General features: G+C 45.2%; 1 protein-coding gene across 4 annotated transcripts in view; it reads right to left on the bottom strand.

The window, feature by feature from the left end:
• Positions 1-14014, bottom strand: part of CECR2 (CECR2 histone acetyl-lysine reader) — a 154455-nt gene that overhangs the window by 33690 nt on the left and 106751 nt on the right. For all 4 annotated transcript variants that reach the window (XR_009565572.1, XM_030834844.2, XM_030834845.2 and 1 more), the window contains 5 exons: positions 13424-13607; positions 12248-12387; positions 11264-11368; positions 8694-8743; positions 7698-7867 (listed from right to left, as the gene is read on the bottom strand). Coding sequence is in view for 3 of the 4 variants with exons in the window: in XM_030834844.2 (XP_030690704.1) it covers positions 7698-7867; positions 8694-8743; positions 11264-11368; positions 12248-12387; positions 13424-13607 (649 nt within the window). In the remaining variant the exon portion in view is untranslated. The remainder of the gene's footprint in view (positions 1-7697; positions 7868-8693; positions 8744-11263; positions 11369-12247; positions 12388-13423; positions 13608-14014) is intronic.

Below are 14014 nucleotides of genomic sequence, written 5' to 3'. Positions count from 1 at the left end.
AAACTGTTACCACGTCTCCTGCACTTCTTACGAGAGTTTTCTGTAAGAGCGTGTAAATTCTTTCGGACACAGAACAGCCCCTTCCCAAATAAGCTGGGGAAATCACCCAGTATTACCTGCTCTAAAACGACCTAATTTTTATTAACTTCTTACCCCCACTACCATGTGATCCCTATTAAAAGTCTAACATTCAAAGGTTAAAGTACCAAAAGGTTACTATCACGTACAGATTTTATGGTGAGGTATTAAAATTGATTTTAAATAGCTTAAAATATTTCGATAACAATGCAGCAGGAATTTTTTTAATTAACTTTTTTATTGGAGTATAGTTGGTTTACAATGCTGTATTAGTTTCTACCGTACAGCAAAGTGAATCAGCCATACACATGTCCACTCTCTTCTAGACTCCATTCCCATATAGATCATTACAGAGCACCAAATAGAGTTCCCTGTGCTATACAGTAGGTTCTTATTAGTTATCTTTTATATATTGAAGCAGGAATTTTAAAACTTAGAAAATTATAAATGCCAAGGACTGCTGCTAAATCAGAGATTCTGCATCATTCAGAAATACATGTAAAGATACTGCAGTGAAATTCACAGGAAATGAACAACTTTAAGGTGCATAACCTTAAAGGGGCATTCAGTATATTCACCACGTGTGCGACCACCATCTGTGTTAAGTCACAGAACATTTCACCACCTGAAAGAAAGCTTCGCACCCAATAAGCAGTCACTCTGCATCCCCCACTCCCCAGGCCCTGGAGACCACCAAGCTATTCTTTCTATGGATTTACTTATTTTGGACATTTCACATAAATGGGATCATACAATTTGTTGTCTAGTTAGTTCTTTTTTAAATACATTAATATTTATACTAAGCACACAAGATGTAACAATTGAATAACTTGAATTTACAGCATCTTAAAAAAGCAAACTGTTATAACAACAGCTAACAATCCTGTGAAAAAATGGGCAGAGGATCTGAACACTTTTCCAAGGAGGACATACAGATGGCCAACAGACACATGAAAAGATGCTCAACATCATTAATCATCAGAGAAATGCAAATTAAAACCTCACACCTGGTAGAATGGCCATGATGGCCATCATCAAAATGACAGGAGATGGTAAGTGTTGGTGAGGGTGTGGAGAAAAGGGAACACTTGTGCACAGTTGGTGGGAATGTAAATTGGTGCGGCCACTATGGAAGAGAGTATGGAGGTTCCTCAAGAAATAAAAAACAGAATTATCATATGACCCAGTAATTCCACTCCTGCGTATCTTTCCAAAGAAAGTAAAAGCACTAAGTTGAAAATGTATATGGACTTCTTTGTTCATTGCAGCATTATTCACAACAGCCAACACAGGGACACAACCTAAGTGTCCATGGATGAAGAAGAGGTGGTGTATATACAGTGGAATATTACTCAGTCACAAAAAGAAGGAAATGCTGCCATTTGTGACAACATGGATGACTTGAGGGCATTCTGTTAAGTGAAATAAGTCAGAGACAGACAAATACTGTATGCCCTCACCTGTATGTGGAATCTAAAAAAACTGAACTCACACCAAAAGGATTAAAGACCCAAATGTAAGACCAGACACTATAAAACTCTTAGAGGAAAACCTAGGAAAAACACTCTTTGACATAAACCACAGCAAGATCTTTTTTGACCCACCTCCTAGAGTAATGGAAATAAAAACAAAAATAAACAAATGGAAAAAATAAAAAAAATAAACAAATGGGACTTAAACTTAAAAGCTTTTGCACAGCAAAGTAAACCACAAACAAGACAAAAAGACAACCCTCAGAATGGGAGAAAATATTTGCAAATGAAACAACGGACAAAGGATTAATCTCCAAAATATACAAACAGCTCATGGAGCTCAATATCAAAAAAACAAACAATCCAATTAAAAAATGGGCGGAAGATCTAAATATACATTTCTCCAAGGACGACAGATGGCCAAAAGGCACATGAAAAGATGCACAACATCACTAATTATTAGAGAAATGTAAATCAAAACTACAATGAGGTATCTCCTCACTCTGGGTCAGAATTGCCATTATCAAAATATCTAGAAACAGTAAATGCTGGAAAGGGTGTGGTGAAAAGGGAACCCTCCTGCACTGTTGGTGGGAATGTAAGTTGATAACAACCACTATGGAAAACAGTATGGAGGTTCCTTAAAAAACTAAAAATAGAACTACCATATAACCCAGCAATCCCACTACTGGACATATACCCTGAGAGAACCATAATTCAAAAACAGTCATAGGGCTTCCCTGGTGGCGCAGTGGTTGAGAGTCCGCCTGCCGATGCAGGGGACACGGGTTCGTGCCCCGGTCCGGGAGGATCCCACATGCCACGGAGCGGCTAGGCCCGTGAGCCATGGCTGCTGAGCCTGTGCATCCGGAGCCTGTGCTCCACAACGGGAGAGGCCACAACAGTGAGAGGCCCGCGTACCACAAAACAAAAACAAACAAAAACAGTCACGTACCACAATGTTCATTACAGCTCTATTTACAACAGCCAGGACATGGAAGCAACCTAAATGTCCATCGACAGACGAATGGATAAAGAAGATGGGGCACAAATATACGATGGAATATTACTCAGCCATAAAAAGAAACAAAATCAAGTTATTTGTAGTGAGGTGAATGGACCTAGAGTCTGTCATACAGAGTGAAGTAAGTCAGAAAGAAAAAAACAAACACTGTATGCTAACATATATATATGGAATCTAAAAAAAAAAAATGGTACTGATGAACCTAGTTGCAGGGCAGGAATAAAGAGGTAGACATAGAGAATGGACGTGAGGACATGGGGTGGGAGGGGGAAGCTGGGGCAAAGTAAGAGTAGCATCGACATATATGCACTACCAAATGTAAAACAGTTAGCTAGTAGGAAGCAGCAGCACAGCACAGGGAGATCAGCTCGGTGCTTTGCAATGACCTAGAGAGGTGGGTTAAGGAGGGTGGGAGGGAGGCTCAAGAGGGAGGGGATATGGGGACATATGTATGCATATGGCTGATTCACTTTGGTGTACAACAGAAACTAACACAGTATTGTGAAGCAATTATACTCCAATAAAGATCTATTTAAAAAAACGAAGGTGGTCAAAAGGTACAAACTTCCAGTTATAAACAGGTGACCGTAGTTAATAATACTGTACTGTGTATGCAAAAGCTAGTAAGACAGTAGATTTTAAAGGTTCTCATCATAAGAACAAATCTGTAACTGTGTGAGGTGATACATGCTAACTAGACCTATTGGTGATCATTTTGCAGTGTGTACAAATATCAGATCATTATGTTGTACACCTAAAACTAATGTTATAAGTCAATTACATGTTTAAAAAAAAAAAAAAAAGTCTGTGATTTGGAGAACTCAACAACAACAAAACTCAAAGCCCGCGGAGCGCCTAGGAGCAAGAAGGAAGGTCCAGAATCCGTGCTGCAACGTCCTGACCGCCCCCGCCCGCAGTGGCCCTTCTCCGGGGTTTCAATCCCTGCCTGGTCTCCAAATGCGTTCTCCAGACTGCCCCCACCCTGGGGTGCCTGCTGGCATAAAAACACCTCTGCTTAGTGAGATACCTCTTTGCCTCACAATTTCTCATGCCCTTTTCTCCTGCATCATAACGTGTTATAATTCCAGCAGTTCCCATCTGATGTGAATTCTGAACAATTATCATTTTATATAAATTGCACCACACACATTTGGGAAAAAATATGTACGTGGTGCACCAAGAGTCTGTTTTAAATTTCCGTGCTACTTTTCAGCAGTGGATGGGACTTACGACCTGAAGACACCTGTGGCAGTTCAATAGTTTAAACTCCAGTAGTTTAAAGAACAAGTACATAGAGTCGAGTCAACAAAAACCAAACAAAAAAACCTCGGGCCACGAGCTCTCTCAGGGGACCAACAGCAAAGGGGCCAGGGGGCTACCTCCACCTCTGCCGAGTGAGGCAGGTGCTGGTGCCAGACAGCGCGGCGGTTTCCCTGTCCTCACAACCACCTTCTATGTGACTTATCAACTTATCTGTTAAAGACCTGATATGTATAACACACCTGACTATCACTGTCTGTAACCTTAGCTAAAATGCTTTCACTAGTCTACACACCCTTGACTTTAATCTCGCCATAGAAGTTTAACTTTCATGTGGTCAAAGCGGCCTTCTGGTTCTTTCGTTATTTCAAAGTTTACAGGACTATCATACCTCCATGAGTTATCCCATCAGCTTTGCCTCTCTGCAGACTTGCAATTATTTTGGTAAGAAACGTGGATTTAGTTTTCTATCAAAATTCCTCGCCAGTTACAAGCCGCCAGAAACAATGGAGGGACCAAGTGTCAATCCATCGCTAAGTACTAGGCCAGGTACTGGACAATGGTCCTTCCCACAGAAACTGGGAAGTTACAGCACTTCATATTTTACTAATAAGAAAACCGAAATTCAGAGCTATCAGGAAGCTCATCCAAACGGGCAGCTGGAAGAGGGCGGCGCCACACCTACGGGGGTTCCTAGAGGAAAGCTCACGACGCGCAGCCCCCCAGACCCTGCGGCTCTGCGCTTGTCATGCTGCACTGTAACCTGTAACGGTGTCTATTCTGTTTTACTGGCATGTGATTTCCATTTCACATTCAAATCATAGGTGTGTTTATTACTAGAACAGACCCCTTTTGGCCAGTATAACTTGGATGGGTACTGGTAGGTACACACAGTCACTGTCAAAGGAAGAATCTACACAGTGTGTGTGTTTTAACTTAATGTATAAAAATGTACTGCCATTCACTAGTCATATGATGCAGGCCCACTGAGGGGGTTCCCGGAGATTCCCTCCCAATAATCACCCTCTTATACCTTTATCTGCCCTTCCAGTTTTGTTTTTATAATCGCAAGTGAGATGTTAATGATACTTGCAATCCAAATACCGAAACCATAAGATTGTAATGAATTTTTTTCCTTTCATTTTTTACTATTTTATCCTAATTTGACAGTCAACCTTTCAGAAGCAACTCACCTTTCATGTTTTTGTTTAATAAAAACTTCTTATAGAAAATTTTATGCCCTTATTTTGTTTCATAATATTTAATTGTGTAAATTCAGTAACGAGAACAACGGACACACACAAGTCTGTGAAAACATCAGCAGGATGCCCAGCTCGCAGGTTGTCATTTCCCGTGGGTGGCCTCTCGAATGAAGACCCCCCCGAGGGTGCTTCTGATGTCTGGCCTCTGTGCCAGGACAAGGCAGTGCTAAAATGGGTCACCCCACTGCCCCCACCCGCAATATCTACGTTCACCGGGTATTCTCGAGGAGAGCTCTGTTACGCTGGGACTTGGCTAAGGCGACAACAAACCTCAATTTATCTTGGTGACGACTGACATCTAAACTTTCCTTCAAGAAACAGAGAGGTCTGGCATCCTTACTCGAGATGTGAAGAGATACACGTCCTCACAGCTTTGTACCTTCTTCTCTCTCATCAATTCTGCACAGGCACAGTCAGATTCACAGCAGCACCTGTTTTGCGGCGGCGGCCAGTAACTGTTAACCTTTAGCAGGCACAGGAATGAATCACAGAGCAACAGAACTACCTCCAGCCATCCTGCCAGGCTGGGACGAGAGCAGGGCGGGATCCGGCGTCTAGCGCGCGGTCCCGGTGATGCCCACGCAGGACGTCGGGAGCCAGCACTGCTGTGGTCGCTAAGCAACAGACTTCGTTAAGCGCAATTCTATTCCCCCAGACGAAACGCTCTAAAATTCTGCCTCTTACTCTTTTCTTACGTCACACACACAAGACTTCCAAGACAGTATTCCCGTACCACACATGCCACTCAACCCCGATGGGTTATGAGTTATTATTCTTTTGATGAGGAAACGGTCTTTACTTGTTAGTGCACCTTTAAAGCCTTGACATTTATATTACTGAATGAAGAGCGTATTTAAATTCATCAGGAATGGGGCACTAAGATAACTATATCTCAATGGACACAGTAACCAAGCCACTTCTTTCTTTATTTTTGAACTGTTCGGAAATTATCTTTTCGTAAAGGTTTAGAAAATTTTACCTGTGAATAAATCTAAATGATTCTGGAGCTTTTGATGGGATGCTTTTGTGAAAACTCTTCTTCCCTAATTACTGGTCTGCTAAGGTTTCTGGCTGCATAATTTAGATTCTGGGTTTTTTTGGGGGGGATCAACACCCCATTTCACTAAGGCTTGCAAATTTACAGCACTGTATGGCTTTCAAAATATCAAATCTATTATTTCTTTTTTCAGCTTCTAATTTCATGGTTCTTGAAATTTGTATTTAAGGTTTACCTTATTTTAATTTTTTATTCTCTTGCAAAGAATCAACTCCTGAAATTTTCTGTATCAAAACCATCCATTTTATGCCTGTAAAAGTTTTTTCCCTTAGTTACACTATTCAAAAGTCTGAGGTTGAATATTGCAGTTAAAAAGACAGAATTATAAAAGAAAGTTTAAGCAGATTAGGTAAATGCCTTACAGATGATTTAAGGTGCTGTCATTAATCACATCAATAAAGTCATATACAAGGTTACGTAAAATTATAAAACCAGCTCTACTTAATAGCTACTTTAAGAAAACTAGATTACGTATTTCAAGTCCTGGAAAAATGGTCACAGTGCACTGTGGAGGACAAGATCCAAGTGTAATTATAGTCAACGGGATTAAGGACGTCGATGGGGAGATGCTCACCCATGAAAATGCAATTCCGTGACTTTCTACAGTTCACCCCAAAGCACCAACCTGCTCAATGGTTACAAATATCACTGGAGTCACGACAAATCAAGTAATGTATCTGTCACGTGACCCCCCCCGGGGGGTGCTGCAGTAAGAGTTTAAAAAACACTTTCTCCTCAAATGTCAGGGGCAGTGCTCACATTTTTCTGTCTTCTATTAAAAAGTATTAAGAATCAGAAGCATCAGATTTATGGAAACTGGGTGGTTGCCAGGCATCCACCACAGAACGGGTGTTCCAGGAGGTCACCTGTGGGGTTACAATGATGGGGAAGACATGGCTCCTGATCCAGAGTTGCTTAGACAACTCCCAATGAAATGAAGCCGGGAAGCACACCGGGGGGGTACACCCTCGCTTGGGAGAGGCAGGGGAGAGCTCACAGACACAAGGCCCTCAAGTGGGGCTTCTGAGAGCCTTGGAACAGGCGGGGGCAGGCGGGGTGCAGGACGAAGCCAGGGTTCGGTGCCCTGCAGTCAGAGGGGGCAGCCAGCACTAGAGCCACAAAGAAAAGCACCTTTAGAGCCTGCTGTTAGAAGAAGACAGACCAGAAGATGATCTTTTTTAAAAAGGAAAGAAAAAAAAAGGCAGCAGTCTATGTACAGGGAGAGGTACACACAGGGTGCTCTGCAGAGACACACCTGGGGCTCAGGGGGTGGTTCCCAGGGGATGCTGGGGAGGAGGAGAGCTGGCTCCCAAGGGTGAAGAGCGGTGAGGACGGGGTAGAGGCATGAGGATTAAATCACATGGCCCATAGTGAAGGAGAGTGGGGGCACGAGGTCCCATTTTAATGTCCCAGATGAAGAAAGATGAAGGCTGGACCAGCTGCAGGAGAGCGTGGAGTGGAGGGTGCTCAAACCTCTAATGAAGGAACCCTTTACCAGAGCAGCTTGACGCCACACACGGAGGACAGGGACCCTGTCTGCACACCTTCTGGGCAATCATGCTGCAGATCTCGGGCAGGAAGTCCTCGCTGAGGAGCTTGTAGAGCTGCCGCTCTCGCAGGGAGGTCCTCTCCCGGAAACTCTCGGTGACCTGTCTCCACTCGTCTTCTGTCTGGCACAGGAGCCACCAGGAGCCTTGGCCTGGCCCCTGGGACCCTAGAAGAGAAAGGGGTGGCTCAGTGAACAGATCCCATGAGACCTGTTTCTTTCTGTCTTCAGTTTCAGTTGGACCCTGGGTCATGATCAAAGCCAGGTAATCAGAAAAATGGGGGGCCCATTACCTTTTAAGGTTGATGCTGTGTACTTCCGATTTTCCTGTTACTATCACTGTTTACAACTAAGAGATAAGAATACGTAAAGGCAATACAAATGTAACTATTGTAACCTTCATGATAGATTCTAATATACTAGAAATGCTTTAATGTATTTACTTTTCTACAAAATGGTTTCGATTGAGCTTTTGCAGTCTCGCTTGTTGCACTGAGATACACTAAATTGCTATTTCTCCCCAAATTTATACAATTTGGATTCCAGAACCGAAGTCTAGGTAGGAACCCAGTACACTTCCTTATGTAGTAAAGCATTTTACTGGGTTGGCCAAAAAGTTCGTTCAGTTTTAAGTAAAAATAAGACACATTTTTCATTTTCACCAAGAACTTTATTGAACGTATTCACTAACCGAACAAACTTTTTGGCCAATCTAATACATTAAAAGAAAGCTCTCAGAGAAGCTGCTCATTCACTCCAACGTTGGGTGTCTATTCTGCTGGGCCTGGGTAAGGGGGCCCAAGTGAAAAGACCTGGTCCTGCTCTCAAGCTATCCATCAGGGGGAGAGATGGGCACAGGGAGACGATGTGTGAAGGGTGAGGAGGCTAGTCAGAGGCTACTGTAATAGTCGTAACGCTCTGCACTAGACTCTGGAAAAGGACACAAGTCAATCATGTTCATGCAATCCCTTCTGACCCCGACAAAAGCCATTACCATTTCTTGTCTGCGGCTCAGATGCTAAGGAGTTTTCTTCCTGCTTTTCACTGAAACACAGGAAAAAGAGGCACCAATTAAAACAAAGACATGGGGCTTCGCTGGTGGCGCAGTTGGTTGAGAGTCCGCCTGCCGATACAGGGGACACGGGTTCGTGCCCCGGTCCGGGAAGATCCCACATGCCGCGGAGCGGCTGGGCCCGTGAGCCATGGCCGCTGAGCCTCCGTGTCCAGAGCCTGTGCTCTGCAACGGGACAGGCCACGACAGTGAGAGGCCCGCGTACCGCAAGAAAAGAAGAAAAAAAAAAAAAAACAAAGACATGTCCAAAATTGTTGTGCTCCCCTGTAAGGTAGACCCATGACTTACTACCAAGAGTGTGTGTTGGCACAGAGAGGAAGGACAGATACACGGGGACACAGGAAAGGAGAAGTTCAGTGTCCACAGGTAAATGCCAAGAAAAGGGCTTCCTCCCAGACTGCACTGAGGGTGGCACTGCAGGCGAGGCATACTGAATTGGCCCTCACAGCAGGCTGGGGTGAAGAACACAGGTTCTGAGGCGGGGCCACCTCTATTCAAGGCTTGCCACCACCTACCCTGTGACCTCAGAAAAGTCACTGAACTTCCCTGTAAAATGGGGCTATTAATAATGCCCACCTCACAGGGATGCTGGAATTAAATTATAAAATACAAATGTGCTCATCAGCCCGACGGTGTTAAGTCTCCCTGAATCATGAACGACATTCTCTGGATTTTCTGGTCTCTTTTCAACCACCTAACCCAGCACTGCCCCGAACAGCCTCCCGGGAGAAGGAAAACGTCCTGTACTGTCGCTGTCCAACGAGGCAGCCACGGGCCACGAGTGCCTGGCTCAGCTGAAGTGTGTCAGGTGTGACTGAGGAACCAAACTTTAAATTTTATTTATTATTTTTAAAAAATAATTTGTTTTAGGGGCTGCCCTTTCTCTTTACTTTTTTTCCGCCTTCTACACATATCTTATTGTCTACATTTGTTTTTCATCATTCTTTAAAAAACGGAGGTATAGTTTTAGATGTACAACACAATGATTCACAATTTTTAAAGGTTATACTCCATTTATAGTTATTATAAAATATTGGCTGTATTCCCTGTGTCGTAGAGTATACACCCCTATAGTTTATTTATTTTACCTAGTAGTTTGTACCTCTTAATCCCCTATCTTGCCCCTCCCCCATCCCTCTCCCCGCTGGTCACCACTAGTTTGTTCTGTTTCTATGAGTCTGTTTCTGTTTTATTATATCCACTAGTTTCACTTTTTAGATTTCACAAAATTGTATTTAATTTAAAAATACGTAAATACTGTATTGGATACAGGAGTCTAAAGAATAGAACCACCAGCAGAGGGTAGCATAGGCACACACATGCTTCTTAAAGTGACTACAGCCCCACCACTAAGGCACTTTAATTGTTGGGACTCACAGGGAAACTGAGAGAGTACAGAACAGATTTCTGAATGTATCACGAGGTGTAGATCGCTAACAAAATCCAGAAACAGACGTCTTGTGTATAAAACATGATTATAAGAACATTTCTCACAAATACTGGTGGGAGGAAAGCCGCAATCTGTAGTCAGAATCCCTGGAAAGTGTGGCACTGACTGTTGCAGCCAAAAATCAAATTCTGATTGATTTATTCACAATCTGAGTCCTAAAAATATTTCTTAGTAGTTAATAAGCAGCACAGTGAAATCCGGTTCACTTCAGGCATTTAGGTTACTTAAGTAGTTCTAAAACACCGAAGGAAGCAGCAGCTTCTCCTGTGTTATTAGAATTTTTAAGACTATGACCTAACTTCCATAAGTGAATAATGACAGATCTGATCCTCAAGTAAAAGGAAGAAGTATTTCTACACAGAACAGGTCAGATTCTGAAAACTCTTATATTGAGATTCACATTGTGGGAATTCCTAAAAGGCAATGATACATTAAAATAAAATTTCCTGGGACTGCCCTGGTGGTCCACTGGTTAAGACTCCGCACTTCCACTGCACGGGATGCGTTCGATCCCTGGCTGGGGAACAAAGATCCCACATGCCGCACAGTGCGGCCAAAAAACAGTAATAATACAATTTCCCAATCGTAAGAGAATCTTTTTCTTTGCTAAAATTAAATATAAAATAAACACTATAAAAATGTTTAAAGTCTTACCTTTTCTTTATTGTAAGAAATTGTATTCTACATAGAACAAGAACAAAGCATGTTTACTACTAAGATCTCCTTACCAAGAAAGAATTAACTCCTAAACTCATACACAGTATTAACTCTCTCCGCACTCCTGTGAAGAAACGTGTGGTGTAGGGATGGGATTTTCAGGGCGCTTCCTGCAGGCGGGCTCAGTTCTCGGTGCCGTCCACTGTCACGTTCACTGTCAGAGTCCCCACTGTCCACTGAAAGCGAGGGGCCAGGCAGGAGGCCCCTGAGGACTGTGACGCAGGGCCCATGTCCCCCCCGAGGCACAGAAAGCAGGATGGAGGCGAGTCCCTCCAGCGTAAGGGTTCGCGTTAGGGACCTACACAGACTAACAAGATTTACTCACCTCACTAGAGTTTCCTCCTGCAGTTTTTTCCGTTTTGGGGGTCTTCCTCTTCTTTTCCCTGTTTTCCCAGGAACACTTGAGACATTTTTTTGTCCTTCAGTTTCCCTAAGAAATAGTACATTAAATAGAAATGTTCTGTCATAGGACTGATGCGTTACACATGATTTATAAGCTAGTGATTATGGGGCTTCCCTGGTGGCGCAGTGGTTGAGAGTCCGCCTGCCGATGCAGGGGACATGGGTTCGTGCCCCGGTCCGGGAAGATCCCACGTGCCGCGGGGCGGCTGGGCCCGTGAGCCATGGCCGCTGAGCCTGTGCTGCGTCCAGAGCCTGTGCTCCGCAACAGGAGAGGCCACAACACTGAGAGGCCCGCGTACCGCAAAACAAAACAAAAAACAAAACAAAACAAAAAACTGGCTTTAAGCTAGTGGTTAGCTTTTCTGGCCACGAGGTTATAAAAAGCAACAAAGGCAGCAGGTACAGGGAAAGAGCAGGGTGACCTCCCATTTTCCATTGTCAAAACGTGGAACCAAGGAAAACAACATCTCCCACATGAACATCTGAGTGAGGCCTCAGGCTTCGCTAACAGCAAAGGGCCCAGCAACCGGGACGTCTGGGGAAGATGCAGCATCGCTCTGGGATGCTGGAGACAAGCCCTCTTCCTCACTGAGGACATCAGCTCTAGTAGGAGAAGGGATTCTCCAGAACCCACTCTGCTGGAGGGAAAGGCCCCGGGGAGCACTTGTGCTGCTGAGAACCTGGCGGGCAGAACGGCCTCTGGGGTGGGGCCGCTGAGAGCTGGGCTAGAGATTAATTCCTTTTCACTTTTGTGTGAAATAACTCTTTGCCATCTCTTTGTAGACATGCTGCTACAGCTAATTCCTTCATGAGAAAAAATAACTTGTGCTGCGGAATTCCAATGTATTTGATTTTAACGACGCTCTTCTAACAGTGGCTATGGCAGCCCTGACCTTTAGGAAGGTACCTGCTCAGAGAGAGCTCGCCGTTGGATTTTCCTTGCACTGGGTCCTCCTTGTACATTCGCGTCCCATAGAAATACCAGTAGAGGGCCCCGGAGTTGTCCTCACCCAGCGGTTCCACACGGAGACTGTCTGCATCCAGGCCCTGGGCAGGACAAGGAAAGAGGTTTGGGCTCACAACGAACAAAACTAAAGAGACAACTGAAAGGAGGATTCTGAATTTATCCTCACATATCCCTCATATTAAAATGCTCAAGCATCTTAGGTAATTCTCAGGGTACCCGACACACGGGACGGGGAGAAGGTGCCTGCCTTAAGAGCAGGATACGGAAGTACTTCACACGAATCCCACTGCCACCATTGCCCCACCTCACCAGAAAAAGAGCAACCTGAAGGGATTCTGGTGAACATGTGACATACTTGGTTTAGACGTGTATTCTGTGTGTACCAACAAGAGGAAAGACAATTCCAACAGGAGAGTCTGCTGCTGTGGCAGCCTCGTCCCCCACGACGCTCTGTCGCCGCCGGCCAGTCCGGCCCGGGGCTCCCCACTCCCCCAGCCTGACCTGCGCTGCCAACCCTCGCGGGGTGGAGGCCGAGACCTCAGCGAAGACTGTGCTGGGCTGCACTGCGGTTTTCACCATGGTGCCCACCTGAGCCCACGAGCACCGTCGACGCAGTTCATTGTTTCTGACCGACCTCCCGGTGAGGGCAAAGCAGAAGACCGCCCGTGCCCTCCCTCTGAGACAGGATAAGAGGGAGGGGGAGGCGTCCACAGCCCCGCCCAGCACACATCTACAATGTGCACACGGTGTGCGGTGAGGATGGGTTAAAGTCCTTGGGAGGTTTCATAAACATTTCAATTATTCTAAGTCAAATTTCAGATCTCAGGAAATAAAACTCAGTGACTAATGTAACTGCAATTCTGACTGATGACAGAGCAAACAGGAACCTACGATTGTTCCCATGTCAGCGGGAACTCGGTAAACAGAACGAAGAACAAACCAAAGTAGGAGTTAAACCAAAATAAAATAACATGCAGTCATCTGAGCGTGTGGCTTGGATCCCCCTGGCAACAGTGGTAACAGCTGCATCCACAAGATTCCCAAGACCAGCACAGCATCCCAACGCTGGCTGCTCTAAGTTCTGCTCCAGGGACAGGGTGCCTGTCAGCTACGCACCTTGAGGAGATCGAAGACATCGTCTGCGTCCAGCCGGTAGTCACAGAGGCGGTGGAGGATTTCCACACGGGTGCGAAGGGGCAGGTCCTGGAAGCTGGCTTCCCTCAGGGGGTTAGGCTTCCCTTCTTCCAGCTCCCAGCGGTAGCTGATGATGTCCTCCAGGTAGCTGTGGAAGGTCTGAGGCCTAACCAGGCGGCCCCAGACACAAAGACACATGAGTACCACATAGAGAGGGTGGTGTAGAGGGCGGGGCGGGGGGGGGGGGGGAGAGGCGGTGCTGGAGGTGGTGGGTGGCTGGACAGCTGACAAATCTTCAACAGCAGCAGTAGTGGAAAGTGCCAGGAAGGGCCCAGGGATCCCTTGAGGAAGCACTATGTTATTACACCATCTCCTGGGACCTGACACCGTCAAGTCCCAAAGATCATCAATATTTAAGAAGGTTGCGGGACCTTCCCTGGTGGCACAGTGGCTAAGAAATCGCCTGCCAATACAGGGGTCACGGGTTTGAGCCCTGGTCCCGGAAGATCCCGCATGCCGCAGAGCAACCAAGCCTGTGCGCCACAACTACTGAGCCTGCGCTCTAGAGCCCGT

This window comes from Globicephala melas, chromosome 10 (genome assembly GCF_963455315.2).
Source record: "Globicephala melas chromosome 10, mGloMel1.2, whole genome shotgun sequence".
NCBI lineage: Eukaryota > Metazoa > Chordata > Mammalia > Artiodactyla > Delphinidae > Globicephala > Globicephala melas.
This window is presented reverse-complemented; position numbering and strand designations above follow the sequence as displayed.